This window comes from Anneissia japonica, unplaced genomic scaffold, assembly GCF_011630105.1.
Source record: "Anneissia japonica isolate Jap-2015-1 unplaced genomic scaffold, ASM1163010v1 scaffold277_len1293397_cov203, whole genome shotgun sequence".
Classification (NCBI taxonomy): domain Eukaryota; kingdom Metazoa; phylum Echinodermata; class Crinoidea; order Comatulida; family Comatulidae; genus Anneissia; species Anneissia japonica.
In genome coordinates, this window is record NW_022719460.1 from 1,005,658 (window position 1) to 1,030,608 (window position 24,951).

The window sequence follows — 24,951 nt, forward strand, 5'->3', positions numbered from 1 at the left end:
TGTGTATAAGAGACAGGATATAATGTGAGTTTTATCATCAAAGTAAATTACACATTATTCTGTTGTGGTTTTGTTCGGAAGATCTTGTGTTCGAATGCTGATGAGAACAAACTTTTTTCTTTAAAAAGCATGATTATAAGCCTATTATTCTAGAGGATTTAAATACAAACGTATTTGTAGACATATAACATCTTAACAAAAGTACATTGCTTTTTTCATTTTTCAACTCTATCTGACATTTTAATAATTGATCAGTCTATTGAAAAGTACGGATGGATAATGCGAGTTTTATTATCAAAGTAAAATACACATTATTCTGCTGTGTTTTTTGGTAAATGTATTTAATACTTCTTACATAAGACTTGATGCGCAATTCTACTCTTAATGCAAACATTAACAGTATATAACATCCTTGGTTATAACGTAAGTCTAATAGCAGTATAAATCCATAAAATCATTCGAATGTTAATGGTCATCAAGAATAAACGGGGTAGGCTATGTGTATATGGCAAAGTTTTTTACTCTTGTGCATATTACTAAGAATGATAACCAACCTAACATTAAATTACAGCAGGTACGTTATTAGTTATACCTTCAGCGTTTACAATGGTGTTGTCTGTCATACTAAAAGTGATGACCTAAACAATCTTGCAATAAACAGACAATATCTGGCTCCAACTGGTTGGTCTACTCCTTTATGATATGGCAATAAATTGAAAACATTGCAGAAACTTCATTTACGATTCTAGATATTTCAACTTCTAAGAAAAAAGGGACGAGACATTTGAATTATCACTGTATGTATGTGTGTAGGTGTGTGGAAATGTAAAATTTGAAGCAGATACATCTTAATGTTTTATGTTGAAATACAGCGTAACGCCATGCCACGATAACCATATTATCCACACGCCGTTTTATTTTTTGGATTGAATAGCCGAGTTGGACCTTGGTAAAACATAATTCAATAATGATGTCATTTAATCCATGTGTAGGCCTATTATGAGAAACGGCTGTAGAAGATGATAATAGGCCTAATATTTATTTGACATTACACATTTTATATGAGTGACAGCACACAAGCAAGTGGCGCAGTCAATCTTAGCTAATGAAGGAAGACGGAAAAAACAAATGTATGAGCTTCAACTAAAGAAAAAAAAAAACAATTTTGAGTTAAAAATAAATCATAAACACCCCTCAGATTGTTGGATGCAGCCGTAGCGAGCACACGTATTTTGTCGGCTCTCTCTGGCTTTGGTATTTGTGTTTGATACGGTGAATACAGGGACTGCAGGCCCGTAGCCAGGGGGGTTTTTAGGGGTTCGGGCGAACCCCCTTTTTTCAGCGAACCCCCCTTCTGCCAGCGAACCCCCTTAACCAGAAAACGATCCCTCGTTTCCAAAATAGTGCAATTTATTACAAAATAGGAGCATTTTTGGCACTGTTTATTTGTCGCTATTGTTCGTAGTCCGATCGTAGAAATCAAAACAAAGCTGCAGCCAGCTGAATGACGTAACCAGCAAGACTTCAAAATGAATATTAATGAGAGGTTTGTTGCCTAAGCTATTTGACCAATCGCGTGCTCCGTAGTTTATTTACTACTTTGGCACGACGTCATCACAAAAGTTTGGGCGCTCGACATTTTTCATTTCTCTGGGATCGAGGACATGCGACACGCCAAAAATAGCCTAGGAGGAGGATGAAGCGCCGAGAAAGGATAACCGATTATATGATAGATGGTACAGATATAATGTGAGTTTTATCATCAAAGTACATTACACATTATTCTGTTGTGGTTTTGCTCGGAAGATCTTGTGTTCGAATGCTGATGAGAACAAACTTTTTTCTTTAAAAAGCATGATTATAAGCCTATAATTCTAGAGGATTTAAATACAAACGTATTTGTAGACATATAACATCTTAACAAAAGTACATTGCTTTTTTCATTTTTCAACTCTATCTGACATTTTAATAATTGATCAGTCTATTGAAAAGTACGGATGGATAATGCGAGTTTTATTATCAAAGTAAATTACACATTATTCTGCTGTGTTTTTTGGTAAATGTATTTAATACTTCTTACATAAGACTTGATGCGCAATTCTACTCTTAATGCAAACATTAACAGTATATAACATCCTTGGTTATAATGCAAGTCTAATAGCAGTATAAATCCATAAAATCATTCGAATGTTAATGGTCGTCAAGAATAAACGGGGTAGGCTATGTGTATATGGCAAAGTTTTTTACTCTTGTGCATATTACTAAGAATGATAACCAACCTAACATTAAATTACAGCAGATACGTTATTAGTTATACCTTCAGCGTTTACAATGGTGTTGTCTGTCATACTAAAAGTGATGACCTAAACAATCTTGCAATAAACAGACAATATCTGGCTCCAACTGGTTGGTCTACTCCTTTATGATTTGGCAATAAATTGAAAACATTGCAGAAACTTCATTTACGATTCTAGATATTTCAACTTCTAAGAAAAAAGGGACAAGACATTTGAATTATCACTGTATGTATGTGTGTAGGTGTGTGGAAATGTAAAATTTGAAGCAGATACATCTTAATGTTTTATGTTGAAATACAGCGTAACGCCATGCACGATAACCATATTATCCACACGCCGTTTTATTTTTTGGATTGAATAGCCGAGTTGGACCTTGGTAAAACATAATTCAATAATGATGTCATTTAATCCATGTGTAGGCCTATTATGAGAAACGGCTGTAGAAGATGATAATAGGCCTAATATTTATTTGACATTACACATTTTCTATGAGTGACAGCACACAAGCAAGTGGTGCAGTCAATCTTAGCTAATGAAGGAAGACGGAAAAAACAAATGTATGAGCTTCAACTAAAGGGAAAAAAAAAACAATTTTGAGTTAAAAATAAATCATAAACACCCCTCAGATTGTTGGATGCAGTCGTAGTGAGCACACGTATTTTGTCGGCTCTCTCTGGCTTTGGTATTTGTGTTTGATACGGCGAATACAGGGACTGGTTCGTCGGTGTTGTGGTCGTTTGTTTTTCTCAAAGGGTGTACCAGTGTTAGTAAAGAAATTAAAGATGTCACAAATAAAGACAAGGAAAAGCAAAAAACAAGAAGAAGAAGAAAAGGAAACACAAAAGAACACTGCGTCAACATGCATTTAAATGAAGGTGCAAGCTGTGGTGGAGATATTCGACATTACGGTGCTCTCACAGTAGAAACAATGGACAGCACGGCAAAAGCAGCTGCAGCAATGGACAAAGAAATAGAAGGCCTAGCAGAAAGTAAAGACGAAAGCAATTTTGAAACGTATGTTAGAAAGACTTTAACAGATCAATAGTAATTTAGTAAAGGCTCTAATAGAGGGTCAGAAACATATTGAAAGGCATTTAGGAGAGGCCAGGCATAGAATACCAAAGTGGTCGAATTGACAAGAAAAAAGAACTGACGATATTGAGAAAATAATTGAGGCGATAATGGTAGAAAACAAAGCCTTAACGGAAACAGTGGCAAGACAAGCCAGTGATATAAATAATTTTGAGCGTTTTTCTAGGAAAAACAACTTGAGGATAATTGGTTTGCCAGCAATACCAAATGATAGAGATGAAAACACTAATAAAATAGTATGCAAGTTGCTTAAAGCTAAATTTAACTTGGCAGATACCACGCAGATTGAACGGGCGCATCGTGTAGGCCCTCACAGGACGGATGGGAAGCCGAGACAAGTAATAGTCAAGATGCGTTCTTTTCAACATAAGCTTGATATAATGAGACGAGCACGGGCAGTTTTAAAAAGTGAATCATTTCACATATCCGATGATTTAACAAGAATTGATATGATAGAAAAAAGGAAATGGATAAGTGAGGTCTTCGTTTTGCTGCTGGTAAATGGAGGGACAGAAATGGTAAACCGCGCAAATTTTTTTTAAACAAGATTATGACAACATTGTTAAAATGATTTTTCCAAAATATGAAAGTTTATTTTGGTCTCTGATTTGCAGACTGCAAGAAGCCTTTCATAACAGTGGTATTTGTCTAATATCTCTTTGTATTTTATTTATAACTGTTTAAATTTTGTGAGAAAGAAATTTCTTTAATTGATTGTGTTAAAATAGTAATAGCACTCGTTTGTTGAACAAGACCATGACAACGTGGTTAAAATGATTTATTTAAAATAGGAAAGTCAAAATTAGTTTTTGGTTTGTAGACTGAAAGAAGCTTATGCGTAACAATGGTATTTGTCTAATACCCTCTTGTATATTCAATCTTTTGGAATAGTAGAATTGTGTGGTTTATCGAAGCTTGGGGGGGGGGGCGACGCTCATCCAATTTGCATTGATTTTTTTTTTTCGCTGGGAGTTGTTCTCGAGTGTGACAATCGCTTGTATCAACCCGACGGCAATGTGCTTTTTGGCTTATTTTGTTTTTGGTTTCTTTTTTGTCTTGAATGTTTTTTTTTCTGGTTGTTCTGTTTTATGCTTAATATTGTATAATATACCAAGTTTAAAGTGTAAAAATGAGTTTAGGTAATCTTGCATCCATGAACTGCAGAGGAATAGGGGATCGTAAAAAAAGGAAAGGCGTTTTTGATTTTTAGAAATCGAAAGGAAATGATATATTTTGTCTTCAGGACATACATGTCACAAAAGAAACTGTAAATTTGTTTAAATCTGATTGGAATGGAGAATGCTTCTTTAGTTGTGGTACTAATCGATCTCGGGGAGTGGCTATTTTATTAACTAAAAAGCTGGATGCTAAAATCCACGCAGTTCAGAGTGATGATAAAGGTAACATTATTGGCATAGTCTGACTGTTAAGGAAAAAACAGTTTTCTATTATTAATGTATATGGTCCAAATGAGGATAATCCTAATTTTGTAAAGTACTTGAGCGATATAATTACAAATTTTGATAATCCACTAAACATACTCGGTGGGGACTGGAATTTAGTTCTGGATCAAAATATGGATACTCAAAATTATGTGCGTTTAAATAATCCAAATTCCAAAAAGAAAATTATTGAATTTAGGAAAAAATTAAATATTGTGGATGTATGGCGAGTGCTTAATTCAGGTACCCAAAGATTTACATGGAGACAAAGAAAATCCAGTAAAACAGGCAAGGCTCGACTTTTTTTTAATTTCTGAGGAATTACTATCTATTACTGAAAATACAGAAATTGACGCTGGATATCATTCACTTATAACATTCACTTATAACATTGTCTTTAAACGTTTCTGAAACAAAAAAGGGCAAGGGATTCTGGAAATTCAACAATTCATTACTTAGAAATACAGACTGTTAAATGTGTAAAAAATTCAATTAGGCAGAGCAAAGAAAAATTTATGGCTTTTCCCTATAATTTTGAAATGCTTAGTAAGATAAAAAATGAGAACTTCCAATCTATAATTGATATCAGATGTTTTTTTAAATGTTACTCTTGGACATCAAGGGCGTCACAATACCATTTTCCTCTCGTTTGAAAAAAGAAAATCGAAAAAAAGAAAAGGAATTGGAAGAATTTATTAATGATACAGAGCGGGAACTATCCAAACAAAATTTAGTAACACAAGAGAACCCAAGCAAGTAGAATTACAGCAAAAGCTATTTGGATTGAACATGGAGAGAAACCATCGCGTTATTTCTTAAATTTGGAGAAAAGTAATGCTACCCAGAAATCAATAAATCAATTAGAGTTGGGCAATGGAGAAACCACTAAAGACCATTCACGTATTTTACAATTAACTCACAAGTTTTACACAAATCTGTATTCAGAACAAGAATGTTGGGCTGAAAATGTGATGAAATACTCTAGTCTTATTCCTCCTCTATGTAATAAAAAGGCCAATGAGATTTAAGGTAAATTGTCGTACGATGAAATTTTAAATTCACTAAATAATATGAAAGGAGACAAAAGCCCAGGTAGTGATGGATTTACCGTTGAGTTTTTCAAGTTTTTTTGGTCAGATCTATCTGCCTTTTTGATTAAATCTTTGAATACGGCTTTCGATACCCAAAAACTATCAAGAACACAAAAATTAGGTGTTATTACCCTGATCCCAAAGGGGGAAAAACCAAGGCAATACCTACAAAACTGACGACCCATTTCGTTACTAAATGTTACATATAAAATTGCTTCGGCTTGTTTGGCTTATAGAATAAAAACAGCCATCCCCGACCTAATCGCTGATGATCAAAAGGGTTTCATTCCAGGGCGATATAGGTGAAAATATTAGATTGATTTATGATCTTCTACTCCAAACAAAAAAATATAAAATTCCTGGTCTGCTTCTGTTAGTTGATTTCGAAAAAGCTTTCGACTCCATTTCATTTAAATTTGTCTTTAAATGTCTAGAGCCTGTCTCTTATACACATCTAGATGTGTATAATTGGATTTGGACCTCAATTTATTAGATGGGTCAAAACGTTATATAATGAAGTGTCTTCTGTTGTTGTTATTAATGGTTTTCTAACCAAACAATTCGAAATAAAAAAAGGATGTAGACAGGGAGACCCTCTCTCTCCTTGCTTATTTTTACTATGTATCGAAATACTAGCCATTATGCTACGTAAGTAGAAAGAAAAACAAAGGGATCAAAATAAATAATATTGAATATAAATTGTCCATGTTTGCAGATGATACCACAATCATTTTAGATGGTACCGAAAGCGCACCGAGATCCACCTTAAATATTTTGGAAGATTTTAAATCAATGTCTGGGCTTAGAATAAATATCGATAAAACCCAGACTGTATGGATTGGATCAAAAATAAATAGTACAGATCCTATGCAAGGATAAGAAATTAAATTGGATTGGGAATAACAATTTCAAATTGTTGGGAATCGTTTTTAATACAAATACAGATGACATGGTTGAAATTAACAATAATAATACAATAAGTAATATATCAAAAGTGCTTCTTGGTTGGTCTAAAAGATACCTTACTGTATTTGGTAGAGTTACTGTTATCAAATCGCTAGCTTTGTCGAAATTAATTCATTTGATTTTATCTCTACCATATCCAAGCGACAACATTAAGAATCAACTAAATAATATATAAATTTATTTGGCAAAAGGGTCCAGAAAAGATTTTGTAGAGAACAACTGTCTAAGAACTATCAAAATGGGGTTGTGAAAATAATAAAAATTAATGAATTTTTCCAAGCTCTTAAAATTTCATGGATCAGGAGACTCTACTTAACTGATGCTAAATGGGGAAAATTATGTTTCTAAATGTTGCCCCACTGTCTTGCATTTGGTAAACTTCGATTTTGATAAATGGCCGGTAGTATGGAAAACCCTTTTTGGAGGGATGTACTAAAAGCATGGAAAATATTCAAGGTTAAAGTAAGAAATGAGGATATATATGATGCTTTTAAAGAAAATGTTTGGTTTTATGATAACATTAAAATTGGTGATCACACATTATTTTACAAAGCATGGTACGAGAAAGGTGTAAATTATGTTAACGATTTCTTCGATAGTAAAGGTGAATTTAAAAAACGCGAGGAATTTTGTAAAGAATTTAAATTGAATATTAATTTTCTAAAGTATCTGGGGATAAGAAACGCTTTATTCCATGCGTATCCAGAACTTGAAAATCTTGATAGAAATTTGCATTGTCCATTTAGACCTATCTTATATAGATATTTGTTACAGTGTAAAAAAGGATGCCAGATATTCTATGCTGAGCTAATAAGAGATAAAAAGAACAAAGAACAATACAACAGTAAGGCACTAGAGAAATTGTCCAGTAAAATGATTTTTTTAGTAACTGAAGAGGAATGGAAACAATTCTGTGTAAATAATTTCTTATGTACTCAGGACAGTAAACTTAGATGGTTCCAATATAGAATTTTGAATAATATCTTAACAACCAATAATTTCCTCTTTAAAATTGGAATTACAGATTGTAAAATGTGCTCTTTTTGTTATCTAGAACCTGAAACAATTGTTCACCTTTTATGCGATTGTCCTATGGTGTACCAAATTTGGAAATAGTTTCAACAGTTTTTATTTCAACAATTAGGGCAGCATTTTAAATTTACAAATAAAGTAATTCTCTTTGGTTTTAAATCTCCATCTATCATTAATCTGCTGCTTATTTTAATAAAATATTATATTTATACAGCTAAATTTAGAAAATTTCCTTTAAACCATGATGGTGTTTTAAATTTCTTAAAACAATACTTTCTTTCTAAACAACATTTATCTTTCAAATTTTGAAATAACGCAATTCAATGATAGATGGAATATCTTCATCCCATTATTTACTTAACTATAGGCCGAGAGTATCCTAAACTACCATGTTAAGCATAAGACAATTTGTTTTCGTCATGATTTTTGTGTGTGTGTGTGTGTTTTGCTTTTAATCTGTTTGTATGTTTTTGAAATTACTGAAATAATAAAAAAAATAATAAAAAAACACCCCTCACCCTCCCCACACATAAAATGCACATATAGGTCATATATACACACAAACATGCATACAGTGATACATGCGCATACACACACACAGAGCACAAAATTACCGTACCAACTTTGGCAAAAGCTCACCAAACCTGTAGGGTCATAATCATTTCTAGATGTGTACCGATTGGTTTTATGATCATGAATGGTATAATTGGTGGAATTATGCAATATGATAATATGATAGAAATCTGACCAATGGCAGAAAATGCTTTGATACCATACTTTTTATATAATGAATATCGTCAATATAGACCTAAACAAATTATGATTTCCAGTAACAATTTTCTCAAAACGTTCTCAATATTATAACAACATTACAGCCAAGTATGTCTACAAATTACACATGTGATAGCAAATATGAATTGTCGTTCGTTTCCTATATTCCATGGCTTAAGCCTGCTCGCTCTAAATGATTGGGCTAGAAATGAAATACACTTCACTGCAATCGATATGGCTAAGGCCTTTGACTCTATTCCAGGTTAATTGCTTAACATTTCAGAGAGAATTACAAACAATAGAAACTTGACATCGACTTTTTGTTTAGTACTAGTACAGGACTCCACCTACGTAGCAATGGCGCGACAGAAAATTTTCAACAATATATGAACTTCATTCTTTAGGCTCCATTTCCAATTAACCTGGAAAAAGGTTATGTATCCCGATTTTTCAAATTTTACTCTGAACGTCTTCTAATGTAATACTGAAGCACTATTAGCAATATGCGGGGTAGCTAATAACACATACAAACGGTAAACACGTTAAATTACTGATACTGAAAGGAGAAAAAAAAAGCAGCACTTTTGAGACTAACAATATAGAATTTATTCTCCGCTTTCGTCCACAGTGGACTTCACCAGGAGACTGTATTAGATAGAAAGGGAGATGGCTAGAACATTTTCTCAAAAGTGCAATGATCTCATTATCATGTCATGATTGTGATTAAGCGATGCCTACGTCTGATTCAATCTCTTTTAGATAAATTCAAACACGAAATGGGGGTCAAAAGGTAAAAAATACAACTATTAGGCTAAGCTTTTCTCGGAGATTCATGGTGAAAAGAGAGATTAGGCCTACTATACACAAACCGAAGAAAAGAAAAGAAATTAATCTTTTTGAACCTTTCTACTTTTTCATTTTGTTTTTTCTTTTTCGTTTTAATTTGGCTTGAAATTTCTTTGATGCTGCCTTCGGCCTTCTTGGTTTTTCGTCATAAGGACCCCAATGGAAATAAGACTTTTTAAAGACTTTTTTGGGCTATCCTTGCATCTCCTTTGTATTAATTCCTCAATTCCTCCATCAATCTTCTTGGACTTTGTACTGGTCTTTTGCTTGTTTTTTTTTTTTTTGGTAACTTTTTCAAATGAATTTTATGCTTTTTATATTGTGTATTGTTTTAATGATTGTACTTTTATATGAGATGCGAATAAATCAAATCAAATCAAACCTATTATTGTTGTTTTTACATAAAATATCACTCAACCTAAAGCAAGCGAAAATAGGAACCATGATCCAGAAAGGGATAGCATCAAGTGTGATGTTTAACCTACCACTAGGCCTCTACCGGAACAAGCCTCAGGACTATACAGCTATAGTCCTCTGCATTCTTTTCTCATTTTTTTATTCTGTTTACTGAATTTTGTTTTTGACATTTTTATTATTGTATTTTGATGTATTGGAGTGCAATAAATAATTAAAAACAAACAAACAGACAGAATACGAATTCAGTTAAAAAGCACTTAATTTTGCATTTGAAATGGTGCAATACGGAGATCAATGGTCCAGATTGGTTAAGCTTAAATATTGATCGGTAATATAGGCCTACGATATAGGAGAAACTATATAAGCTTCAGCCCGAGCTTCACAGACAACACCACGTTCATGCTTCCTTTTTATTTTTTAATTAATCAGTTTAGACCAGCATTTGAACGGGATTGTCATCCTATTTATCTCATTGCAGCCTAGTTATTGTGCTAAAACACCAAAAAACAAACAAAATGACGATGGCGTATGTAAAAGATTATCCAGTATAAAAGAGAACATTAAGAGCAGCAATAAAGGAAAGATTCCGCTTCATCTCAATATGCTCTCATCATCAACTGCAACCAAGTGAGTTGACATACATTCAACGTCTTTGAACAAGGTACTTTATCTGCATTGCTTCTCCCCACCCAAGAGTATAAATGGGTACCTGGTGGGGTTGCTGCTCATGTGCTGATGACTAGCAGACTTAAGCATGAGGACCCAATGGCCAGGGAAAACAAAGCGACTTTGTATCATAAAGGAATTATAGGCACTATATAATACCAAATAACAAAAAAAAAGAATTCTGCTCTGTTATTTCTTGTCATAGTCTTCTCTTTTGTTATTATTTCATTCAAAAACAACAATAAAATAACAAAACCAATGTAAAGTCTGCGTTAACAGGTCTCGAAGATTCTAATGTCATTCATAAGGCTTTAGGTTTAAAAGATGTATTGATGTGAAGCAAGAAATCATGTCTTCCAAATCCAGAGCTGTTCGTTTATAGTAACCGACGAAGAATTACAGAAAACAAAAATAACATTATCAAAAATGAAAACCTCATTATGTTTATTATGACCATTATTGCTTAAAATTACCTATCTGCTTTATTATTCCCCCATGTGTACCAAACTTGGTTCTTAACAAAAATGTTAGCTGATGTGTTTGCGTTTGTGTATGTAAATATATATTTGAATTATCAACATATTATCATAATTACCTTAAACTCCTTTTCTATTATTGCATATTCCATTAACTCGTTGCTAAGAACGAATGCTGTCAGAATAGGATCTGAGCTTGTCAGAGACATCCAAGCCGGGCTGGCAAGAGCTTTAAAGGCGTGCATACGGGCTTTCGAGTATTTCAAAGGGTCAAATCGTCTTCTGTTTGAACATGTTGTACAAGCACAGAGTATGTGATGTTGTTCTGCTATTCCTTCTCCACGTTGGAGTAGCAACCGAATGATGTCGACCTCGTTACAGTGAGCGGCTAACATTATAGGTGTTATGTCCTGGTCAAATTTGGAGTTGGTCGCGGAAGTCCGGCAAAAATAATTTGTTATTGTTCCTAAGCGACTTTTATCTTTGCTCTTTTGTCTGAACATAGGATGTTTCAGTAGCGCTTTGGTAATGCGCACGTAGCCTTTGCTTATTGCAATCATAAGCGATTCGTTTATTGGTCTCATATCTAGTCTTCTGTCCCCATACTTGATAAGGTATTCCACGATTTCAAGGTGCTCATTTTCTGTGGCAATTTCTATCGCCGTCCGGTCATTGTAGTCGGTGCAGTTTAAGAGACTCATGTAAGTATCCTTCTCCAGCATTGCGCGCAGCGTTGGCAAATCTCCGTACTCAGTGCACTGAAGAAACCGTATTTCATCTTCGTTGGGTTTTCCGGGTTCCTTGCCATTTGGGGAGATAAAAGAGTTGTTGTAGGCCTTTCGTCTAACTGTAGCAGGGACTTCTCTTTTGGCTTGTTTCTTCGCCCTATAACGACAAAATAATCAAATAATATTTTATTTATGTAAAAATACAGTTATCGACATTAGTATTAGTGGTACGCCTACTGCTAGTAGTAGTAGTAGTAGTAGTAGTAGCAGTAACATCAGTCAGCAGATTAGCAGTATTAGCAGCTGTATTATCTGAAGTAACAGCAGCAGCAGCACGTTTTAGTCATATATATATATATATATATATATATATATATATAATAATATTATATATAATAATATTATTTGAATTAAAGCAGATTATCCATGTAAGCCTCTCATAAGGTAATTTTCTTCAAGTTTGGCCACCAATTGACCAGTGATACAAGTTCAAATTTGATGACACTGCAATTTGCAAGCCTACTTGGCCAATAAAGTTATATGTCACAACAAAACAGCGTGACGATATCATATTGAAAATTAAATTTGGTTAATAAACGCCTGTGGGATTAATAAATGCCTGTAAAAAATCATTATATAAACAATTTCCCCAAGACCAATCTCAATTAGCATCTAGCGTTAATGTTGATCAAAAGTCTTTATTTAAACTGTATAATTCATTGATTCTGCCGTATCTTGTGTGCTGTGGAGCATGGCCACTTTATTTATTAATATTACAAAACAACTTTGCATCATGAAATAAATGAACCACAAGCTAACCCAAGTAAACCAATCGTTAAGTTATCTTAAAACTCTTGATATTTAAGACCTTATTAAATTAAATACTGTGGCAATTATGCTTAAAGCACTATTTAATAAGTTACTCCCATTATGACATTTTGTGTTATGTACTGAAATACATAAATAGGACACACGAAGACAAAATCTTAAGTCTTTAAGCTTCTGTAGTAAAGGAGTTCAATTGTGGCGTGGCGTACCCAATTCTGTAAAGACATAAACATGTTCGTAGACTTTCATCTGGTTCATTCCAGGGGCGGATCCCGAAATTTTCTGACGGGGGGGAGGGGGGCAATATGTATTCCACACTCACATCAGCCCCACCATGGTTGGGGCTGAGGTAAGCAAATTTTAAGTATAGGCCCCTCTATACGCTCGGAAATGGCAATCTCAGATGATAAAAAATGCTTTTTCAAAACAGCGTTCCTCGACAAATTTATTGACTTCCTCCCGACGGGAGCTATGCTCCTCCTCCCTTAGACACCGCTCCACTCACGGGCGTCGCAGAGGTCTAATCAGGGACCTATAGTCTATTCTATACTGGGAGTCACAAAGCAAATTATGATTATGGCACCTCTGATGCCCGGAAATGGCACTCATTTAGACTTAAAATTTGAATATTTTATCTCTGGATTATTGCTGGGTTAATGATATAATGTCATACAGTTGATGTCAGAGACACATTATGCTGTCATGTATTAACAAAGCCCTTCTGGATCAGGGGGATATAGAGTGAGGACCCTACTAGACCCTCAGGTATAACCAGTGATGGCGCCAGGACCTGCCCGACGAGGGGGGGGGGCTAAAGGCCCCGGCGGGAAGGGGGGCCTTGGCGAGCCTCCATTGGCTGGAGGGGGAAGCCACCTAGGGGCCACAGAGTGGGGGCTATGGATATTTGACGAATTTTGGTAAATTTGTATTAGTTATTTGATAGGCATCAAGCTACCGTAATGACTTCATGTATGTTTTTTAATGTCAAAATTCCAAAACCGATTTAAAAAAAATTAAAACAACGAGAAATAAAGAGTATGAAATGTAACCAACTAATTTATTTTCAAATCCTTTTTACATTTTATATTATTGAAAAAACACCATATTAGGCTTACATTAAAATAATATCCTCCCATCATGTTGAAATCCAGGATTTTCATAATCCATGTGATTGTGAATTATTAACATCAAAATTACGAATAAGAACAATGTCTTACTGTAAATTGTAAGGCCACCAATTTGTGACAATTATTATACTTACGATGAATTAAGAAAACACAATGTCACCGGGAACGTCACAGTACTTTTAATTCAAAGTGAAGTAATAAATTTTGGAATTTTGCCTGAAATCTGTAAATCGATCAAGATGTATTCCAAGCATCATGAGGATATCCAAACAAGCATTTGTCATAGTAGAACGTAAACCATTTTTAATTAGTCCCATTGAACAGGGGCGGATCCAGAATTTTTCAAACTAGGGGAAGGGGCATTTGTAGTTTTTAAGATTTCAATAAAAACAATAATATGCACTGACATTTTAAAAAATAATGTCAAAACGCTGTTTTGACACTTGACACTGTTCTGCTGACTTACGTTCCAATAGATGCTTGAACGTAATTAATTCATTGTGAAGAAGAATATATGTTGTTTCATGGGCTTAATTCAATGTCAAAAGTACTATACAGTATACGGTAGTCGGATAACTTACAATAAAACGGCAAATGAATTTATGTTTATTATTATTATTATTATTATTATTATTATTATTATTATTATTATTGTTGTTGTTGTTTTTGTTATTATTGTGATAAAAAGTTAACACAAACGGTACACATTTTTTTTGTATTCCCCGACGGAATGTATTCGTCTTCCCCGACCCGGGGGGGGGGGGCTAGCCTTCCACGACGAGGGGGTCATAGCCCCCCAGCCCCCTCTGGCGCCACCACTGGGTATACCTAAGGGTCGGTGGCCCTGCGGACCGTCGCACAAGAGCGCAGGCGTCACGCCACTGAGCATAGATAGTTGTTCTACAGCTGGGTACTTCCGGCTAAAAAACTTAGGTCTCCGTCTTTTGGCCTTTTTTACATTCTGATTTATGAAATCGTTGGAAAAAAGAAATCGGTGTCGAGGATATAGCGTTTTGTTTGTCGTCAATCAATAGAAAATTCTAAATTATTGAGTGGTAAAATAATCGAGCTCTCCTTTCGCCCTCTGCTGGATTCACCGGTGAACTCATGGGTACACTTCCTTTTTTTACCCTCTTTCTTTCTTCCTTTTAACTCTATCATTTATTTTTTCTGGATCCTCCCCTGCATTCTTCTGAAGAAGCTGTTCGTGTGTAAAGAGAACAGCGAAACTGTCAAGGTAATTTTTAGCATTGAAGTTTTCATTTTTTTTGGTTTGGGAATCTTGACATAAGCACGTGTTTATTTTCAAATGGAAGTATAGAAACGAGTTGCTCTTACAATATGGTTAATAATTTTAAGTAATTCATAAAATTATTGTTAATTAATAAAATTTTATAATTTGTTCGGTTTACTTTTTTCTACATCTGTTTTTTTTTTTTTACATATTCCTATTATAGGTCTACGATGATATATTGCTTTACAATCAAGATATATATTTTAAATATCTTTTTTACTACATTTTATGGAAATTGAATTCATAATGTTCACTTTCAATTTGAAAACTTGTGGTTAATTAATATTTAGTACATTGATTGAATTGTTTTATTTGAAAGAAGCTTGTTATTTTTTTAATGTTCTTTTACTTATTGATTCACCTTCGTTTGGAAATTCTAAGAAATATTGTTTACTAAATGTGTATTTTTTTATTTATAAAAATGTGATCATTTTTTTAAATATTATTTATGATAATTTTTTTAAATTTAATGCATTCAGCGTTTTTAGGTTTAATTTGTACAATGTTCATTCTCTTGCTTGAAAATATTGAAATTAGAAATAGAATGTTCTTTTTTGAAATTTAATTTATTATACCCAATTTGATATTATTTTTTATTTAAAAGAAGCTTGTTGAAATAACAATTATTCTTTTTTTTTATTCATTTTCATTTTGTAATTCCAAGAAATAATGTTAATCAACTAAATAATAATGATAAGTTTTTCTTTTTTTAAATGTATTTAAATGTGGGGTGCTTTGCTCTGCAATCTATGGTTTTAGTAATGTTAGATTTGGCTTAGAAATTTGTGGAAATAGCGTTCTTTCTTAAGTAATATCGATCAGTTTATCAAATATAATTTGAAAATTTTTTATTATTTTAATGGACACTGTGTTTTTAGGTTTAATTTGTTTAATGTAAATAATTGTGATTCTTTTGCTAGATAATATGGAAATTGCAGAATGTTCTTTCATTTATTCTTATTATTCTTATTCTTTTATTTTATTATTAATGAATAACCTTTAACCTTTTAACCTTTAATTTTTTCTCTTTTTTTTGTATTTCTAAGAAACAAACTATGATAATTCAATAAATTTATATTTACAATATTTAATTGTATACTTACACTGTCCCAGAAATATGTAGTTTTTTTTTCTCTAGATGTCAATAATATTGATCAGTTTTACTGATTATTTAAAGCCTTTACACACTCATTATTATATGTTTATTTGCACATGTGACTAGGAGTTTTCATCTTCATAAGCTTTTTTTTTATTGTCTTTCCTGTAATTATTTATTTACGAAGTTATGGTATGATACTTGGAAGAAGAGAAAGAGAAAGGGAATAACAAAAAAGAAAGATATTATGTTTGATTCGAAAATACAATGTAGGCCCTAATAGTAGACGTACCGTATTTCATGTTATAATAACACATGTAATAGTAAGTTTTAATGCTTACAGTTTGATAAGCTATGCTGAATTAAACTCTCTGGAGATTCTATTTAGATAAATAAGCCATTCGAAAAAAAAATTAAAATGGTCACCCCAACCGAATAATTCTGGTTTCTGCTTGATATGCATTAACCACCAGCCCGCTAGTGATTCGTGGAAATTCTAAACTTATTATAAGAAAATTAATTCACCCGCCTGCGTAATGGACAGCACTAGATGTCTACACACTCAATAATGATAAGTTTTTCTTTTTTTAAATGTATTTAAATGTGGGGTGCTTTGCTCTGCAATCTATGGTTTTAGTAATGTTAGATTTGGCTTAGAAATTTGTGGAAATAGCGTTCTTTCTTAAGTAATATCGATCAGTTTATCAAATATAATTTGAAAATTTTTTATTATTTTAATGGACACTGTGTTTTTAGGTTTAATTTGTTTAATGTAAATAATTGTGATTCTTTTGCTAGATAATATGGAAATTGCAGAATGTTCTTTCATTTATTCTTATCATTTTTATTCTTTTATTTTATTATTAATGAATAACCTTTAACCTTTTAACCTTTAATTTTTTCTCTTTTTTGTATTTCTAAGAAACAAACTATGATAATTCATTAATTTATATTTACAATATTTAATTGTATACTTACACTGTCCCAGAAAAATGTAGTTTTTGTTTCTCTAGATGTCAATAATATTGATCAGTTTTACTGATTACTTAAAGCCTTTACACACTCATTATTATATTTTTATTTGCACATGTGACTAGGAGTTTTCATCTTCATAAGCTTTTTTTTATTGTCTTTCCTGTAATTATTTATTGACGAAGTTATGGTATGATACTTGGAAGAAGAGAAAGAGAAAGGGAATAACAAAAAAGAAAGATATTATGTTTGATTCGAAAATACAATGTAGGCCCTAATAGTAGACGTAACGTATTTCATGTTATAATAACACATGTAATAGTAAGTTTTAATGCTTACAGTTTGATAAGCTATGCTGAATTAAACTCTCTGGAGATTCTATTTAGATAAATAAGCCATTCGAAAAAAAAATTAAAATGGTCACCCCAACCGAATAATTCTGGTTTCTGCTTGATATGCATTAACCACCAGCCCGCTAGTGATTCGTGGAAATTCTAAACTTATTATAAGAAAATTCATTCACCCGCCTGCGTAATGGACAGCACTAGATGTCTACACACTCATATAGAGCATACTAATAATTATAATAAACAAGGAAATGTATTAAAGGTGATGTGGCCAACGGTCATTACACTTTGTAAAGTGAAATACCCTATATAAGAAGATTAACATCAAGCGTGCTACCATCATTACATACAGTGTACTAAGATATAATTCTGACCCGGATAACAAATCTATGATTGTGCAAATGGTATTGTTCATTTGTGTTGAGTAATAACATTATGTAGAGACAAACGAATGCAAATTTTAATGTAAAGTTAAATGGTGAGGTAAAGGTAAAAAATAACATGCGACTTGCAACTTTACAGGACTGAATTGCTCACGAACATAAACAATTCAATACATGCAACAACTGTCTTCTTCCCAAAAGATAATTTCATGCCCGATCAGTTGTCGTCAGCACACTTTGATCTGCTAACAGTGGAAGGGACCAGATGGACCAGTACACCGATGTAACTCCTAATGCTCTTGAAGGATACTCTGGGCTCCTTATACGGTACACACGAGCCAGTTATGTATACTCTGGGCCTACGGTTTATGCCCAATGCGATAAAACGTGTGTCCAGTAACTGAAACCCAGAGTGAAGAGTGCGACTTAAACCTGCGCCAATGATATATGCTTGCATTTAAAATAATATTATTTTCATTGTGCACAACACATATGTATCATAGTCAATGCTCGTTTAATGGGGTTATGAACCTGCTGCATGTCATAAAAAAGAGAATTTTACATAAACATTGGCTATTATATGGTCATAATGTTGCTGGATATAGACTACATTGTATAATTCCATTTGATCAATGATCCTTAACAATAGAAAGCCACACAAACATGGTTGTTATTGATGTAACAGCAGTGTTTATGCGAGGAATTATGTATGAAGCTGACTAGACCTTCATGCTTTTAACAACTCCAGTCTCTGAACCTAATAACCTACAATAATGAGGTTTTAGTGAGAATAATTATAAGAGTACAACCTAGACCACAGTTGTGGTGCAACGACAAAGATTGTTACAATTGGCAGATATAACATACATTGAGTACCGAATACTCCTTTTAAACAACGAGTAATAAGTACCGTATGTTTGCATATATATATATTTTGGCAGTTGATAGCATATAATTGCATGTGCATCAACATTTTCAGTCGAATATTCGCTAATTTCAGCTTATGGTGCAACACATTTTCTCATGTCACATCAAGAAATACAATCAAGTGAGTCCGTACCGAGTTTTCATGTCAAGTTGAGAAATAAAAAACTAAAAACGAGCCAGTTAATTGTAGCTAGACTAAGAGTTCTCATGTCAAGTCGAAAAGTGCAGTGAGAGCTGTTTAACACCATGCTTTGTTAAGATACTGTTTGATGATTCGTATGCTACGTAAATGTAAATGTGGAAGTGATTTTAAATATAGGAGTACACTATACAATTTAATATTTAGAAATGAGTATTTAATTTTAATACAGTCGCGTGAATCTGGTAAAATATTGACATATTTTTTACAATCAATAACCAAACCGACCGAGTTTGTTGAGATTTTCACAACTGAGCTTGGTATGGAACTCTGTGAATCGCGAAAACTGAATCGTTTGCATCTGTCACATTAAGAAGTTGATGAGTTACTTCATTTTTAATGTTTAAATCAATTCGAGAGCATTCAATAGATTTTACTGTATATCTTGACCTGGGGTTACTAAATAAGGCCTAAGGGCGAAAGCAACCAACCTATTAGCAGTAAAAATTTTACCGTCCAAGAATAAACTATGTAATAATCATTAACCAACAAAAATTAATTCGAGAGATGAATTTTGAAATAAACAACAATGGAACTACACCTCAGGCGTATTCAACACAAAAACTGCAAAAATGATTGATAGTGGAAAATTTCAGTGTACAATTCAACTTCAGATAAAAATTTGTTTAATATCTTATATCACCTTCAGGGTTACTAAATTAATAATTTTAATCATAATAAACACCTGTCTTCATCAATTTCAATACGGGCAGGTAAACGATAGGATTTGATTTGAGAAAAATAATGTTCATATCTTATATCACCTTCAGGGTTATTAAATTAATCATTTTAATCATAATAAAAACACCTGCCTTCATGAATTTTAATGCGGGCAGGTAAACGAGGAGATTTGATTTGAGAAAAATCAGGTTAATATCTTATATCACATTCAGGGTTACTAAATTAACAATTTTAATCATAATAAACCATAATTAAACCATAAATAGTATCTCACGCAGTTGATTAATGACTCTAGACACCAAAAGGTATTAAACTTGATCTCGCTATCACCAATAATCCCGATCTTGTTGTCTACCCAATGTCTGATCATTTCTTCCTGCATCTTACTTTAGATGTTGATAAGCGGGAGTGGAAAAGAAGATCTCTTTTAGAAGGTTCAGTGACATTGATCTTTGTGCACTTCAACATAGTATATCTATTAATTGTCACATTTCACCGATACTATAAGTGCTGATGTTGCTATAGCTGAATACAATTCCATTCTTACTTCTATCAGAGATGAAGTTGCTCCTTTCTGTTTCCCAAACGTTTCTCTCTGGGACCCAAATTGTGATTTCTCAGATAAGCCGCGACCCATGTAAGTGTCATAGTAAATTGCACATCGACCTGTATAAGGTCTCCAAAATGTGATGCTTTATGTTTAAAGAATGAAGACACTAGCATTACAGCGTTTTTGTTTACTAGTGATACAGAGGGTCCATCCACCTCAGTCTCACCATAGTTGGGGCTGAGGTAAGACATTTTATGCTTATGGCACCCGTAGATGGCCGGAAAATGACACTCTGAGATTGAATTACAATACAATTTTCCATTTTTCTCCATTATTTTTTTTAATTGGATAGTGAGGTGGGAAGGGGGGGGGGAGGGAGTGCCTTGAATCCGCCCCTGGAAAATGAGACAACTTTTAATATTTAAAACAAAAATATAATCGACAAACTTAAACCTAAATTTTACCCCTGTGGTTACCAGTGCCGTGTCCAGGATTTAAGGAAGTGGGTGCTGAATGAGTCCACACCAAGTCAGTGCTACCTTGGTTGGCGGTGACATGCGAGCATTTTCAGTATGTTGTAACTCTGGATGCCCGGAAATGGGACTTAAAATTACCTTTTAATTCTTTTTATTATTGACAAAATAAGTTTTTAAAAAACCCGAATTAATTAAATAGGTGCTCGAAAATGGCATTTAAATACTTCAGTTCCATAAAACTACCATATCCACCTGAGTCCCACCGTGGCTGGGGCTCAGGAGAGGAAATAGGAATTTGAGACTTATAGATACAGTACCTGGAAATAGCACTTGAATAGTAGAAAATCTACGATATCCCTTTAAGACCCATCATGATTTTGGGGCGCAGATGAGAAATTTAAAAAAAAATGAGATTCTATAGAGACTTTTAGATGCCGGAATATGGCACTTTAATACAAAAAAATTATGTCAGTTTTCTTTTGAAACATTTAAAAAGTGGCACTTTTTTCAACTTCTGAAGGAGGGTGCTCAGGCATCTAGAGCACCCCTCCTGGAAACGCCACTGACTCTCTTATCAACCAAACTGCATGACAGGGGCTTTTGGGTATATTGGGCCTATTTTTTGCAATTTGCAATGGTTTACATTTGAAATTCATTTGGATAATGTCATTTTAGGTCACCTGACAGTAAGTTTATTTTTTTTAACTTTTTTTAAACAGTTGAAAGCTTAGGTTTGCACAATTTTGTTGTGGTTAACAGCAACAGAAAAATAATAGTCATATGATCTTCATCAGAGTAGGTCTATTCATTGTGAGCATATAATAAAATATTGTTCTAATGAAGATTCACCTAAAAATACTGTTTTTAAATTGTTAGACCTGTTAAACTTCACATCAACTGTCTGAAAATGAGCACATAAATTGAATTTTTTTTTGCAAACCTGCTCGCGACCCAAAGCAAAAGTTTGGCGACCCATTTTTGGGTTGCGACCCATTGTTTGGGAAGCATGGCTTTAAAGGAAACAACTGTGTCTGTTCGAACGTCATCTGAAGGGTTCAACGATTCATGTAGAGAGGCCAAAAGAAAAAGACAGCAACCAGCATTTAACTACTGAGTTTAACATGTTCTTTAGCCAAAAAGTCAAGCTGCTTCATGACAAAATCAAGAAAACGCAAGCATCCATCAGTCTTGAAACGCAAGCAAATCTCATCATTACACAATATAATTATACTAAATCTGATGACGATGATGTCCAAAAGCTCATCTGCTAGTCACTTATTCCCAAAAATGTGACTTGGATCCCTTTCCTTCCAGCTTCACCCCAGTTGTTCGTAAAATCATAAACTCATTACTTTCATCTGGCTGTTTTCCAGATGCTCTGAAGCTTGGCCTTGTAACTCCCACATTTACACACAAAACAGTCTTAAAAACCTTCAGAGCGGGCTACTTTCCAGGGGCCTTCGCTCCAGGACCACTCCCCCAACTCCGTTTCCTACTTACCTTGCATAACGGCTCCCCCCCCCCCCACCACACCCTTTCAAAATCCTGCCTACGCCCCTGGACCTCGAATCTGTCATTGAAACACCATGTAATAATAATAATAATAAATTTATTCTTATATAGCGCAAAATGCAAGAAACCTCTAAGCGCTTTACAATGAAAGGAAAAACCGGATCAAAATAAAAGAAAAATGATTACAACAGTGAGGGAAATCAGGTTAACATCTTATGTTTCCTTATCTTTCTTTTCTTTTTCCTTTCTGTACCTGTACCCGTCTGCAACATATGTAAGTCTGCTTCGTACTACATCCGAAACATCAGGCAGATTAGACGCTTTCTAAATGAAGATGCTACATTAAAGCTGGTACATTCTCTTGTAACATCTAGAATTAATTATTGTAACGGGGTCCTTTATAGACTACCGGAAAAATTAATCAAGAAGATACAGCTTCAACTAAACACAGCAGCTCGTCTTGTCAAATAACTACCCATATATATTTTTATAATCATATTTTTATAATCATATTTAATATTATATCTGTTAATTGTTGTCTTGTATTTTATAGTGTTATAGTATTCGATTTCTACTGTTTGTTATGAACTCAAAGAAACAAATCTCGTATATATGTACTACGTATGACGAAAATAAATCTTGAATCTCTTGAACCTTGAAAGGACAGCACATCACCCCTACTCTCAAAATTCTTGTTCAGACATACAAGTGCCTTCAAAATTCCTCCCAGTTGTATCTGGGTTACCTAATACTAATCCATGTTTGCTCAGCAACCCTGTTCCAAAAATTACCATAAAAACACCTGCATTCATCAATTTTAATGCGGGCAGGTAAACGAGAATATTTGATTTGAAGTCTAGGTGTATACCTATTGCAAACGCCATCTTAGAACACACTAACAATAATACAGTAGAACCCCTATTAAGGGGACACCTTCGGGACCAAAAAAGTGTCCCCTTAATAGTGTATCCCCTGAATAGGTGTACCCCAATTCAGGGGACATTAACTTAAAACGTGAAATTGTCCCCATAATAAGGGGTTTAGGCATGTTTTCATATAACAATGCCATACATTCTTTATAATTTTATTTTACTGACATATTAGTTACAGTAGAATTAGAATTAATAGCAATAATTTGCAATGCAAATACAATTTATTTATAATATAAAATAAACAGAAACGTAATTAAAACAACTATAGTTTTACAGTATATGTTCTAAGTATTATTTCATGATGCAATGTCAGTGACCAAATTCTTTTTTAAAAAATTTTTAATAATAGGATTGAGCTTTCTATTGGATGGATGTAGCATGAAACAGTAGCAACTTGGAATTAAGGGTGTATGTTATTGTATGGATTAGAATCCTATATCGATGTTCATCGAAAAAAAAACAAAAAAACGAAATCCCCATGGTTAAGGGTAAAATATTGACAAGTATTGTTAATACGAAGTAATACATATATACCAATATTCACTATGATGATTCAGGAGAGAAAGTTCTGGTTTATTGCTCTAAATGTGTCAAAATATAAACTTGAATGAATTTTTCTGATTTTGCTGTAGTTGTCGTGATACAATGAAAAAAATAATAAGTGTCCCTTTAATAGGGATTATTTGACCATTTGGCACACTCAGAAAGAGTCCCCCGTTCCCTGAATAGGAGTGTCCCCTGTCCAAAAAGGAGGTTTCTACTGTATTACACAAACAAGTTATATTATGTTTATTTGTGTTGCTCTCCTGTCTGTAGGCCATAAACATGAGATATAGTATTACCTTGTATTTAGATTATGTATGTAATTTATGTGGAAGTCCAGCATGTTTACGGTCTGTTTCGAGTTTCTAGATTATCTTAATTCGCGATCTATTTCCTTCTACTCATTTCAGCAGCTGCTTCGGCACTAGCACATAGGTGACAAGCATGTGTGTTTACGTCATAAGTTGTACCTAAGATCAGCATACGTCAATAATCAGAGAAACACTCAAACTGATGACAGTGCACGCGGGCTTCCAAATTTGCACGCGTGTTTCCTCAGATTTTGAGGCCTAGATTACTAAGTCATTTCCAACACGAATAACGCGTTAATGGCGCAAGAAGTCACAGAGGACTTTTAAACAATCAACATATCAAGACTGTTCATTAACAACCATCGATCACATTCATAATTGCCTGTTTAGCTTACTGGTTCATTTGAAAAGCATCAAAGGTAGAACAAAAATTACGATTGTTTGGGGAATAAAGGCATGTGATGCATAAATCTGTTATGATGTGACTATTCCATTGTTTATATGAAGAAAATAATAATGTAGACATAGAAGATAGACAATAACACTATACTTTACTACCGCATCAATAAAGTGCGAGACTCAACCAAATCAAATAGCATATACAAACCCTTGAGATGATAATTAAATAATATAAACATACCGGTACATATTATAATATATAATGAAAGTGTTTCTTTCAAGTTTTTAATGTTGTGTACGGTACTATATAACATAGAATATTTATTATCAAATGTAATAGTTTTATTAGTCTATTCGTATTAATTCGAATAAACGCCCCGCTTTGAATAAACGCCCCGCAAACAAACGGCACATCTGAGCCTCATTTGGAATAAACGCCTCCCTCAAATAAACGCCGCCTAAATAAATGTAAGGAAACGGCTTTATGAAAAATAATTAATGTTTCAATACTAAATGTTGAAAGGAAACTGAACTAGTTTTTATGTCATGT

General features: G+C 33.6%; 1 protein-coding gene across 1 annotated transcript in view; it reads right to left on the bottom strand.

Annotated features, from left to right (window-relative positions):
• The window catches only part of LOC117110937 (short transient receptor potential channel 3-like), a 40,921-nt gene that overhangs the window by 7,005 nt on the left and 8,965 nt on the right, over positions 1-24,951 (bottom strand). Inside the window, exon 2 of the mRNA XM_033253787.1 lies at positions 11,216-11,981. Within this exon, the coding sequence (XP_033109678.1) occupies positions 11,216-11,981 (766 nt within the window). The remainder of the gene's footprint in view (positions 1-11,215; positions 11,982-24,951) is intronic.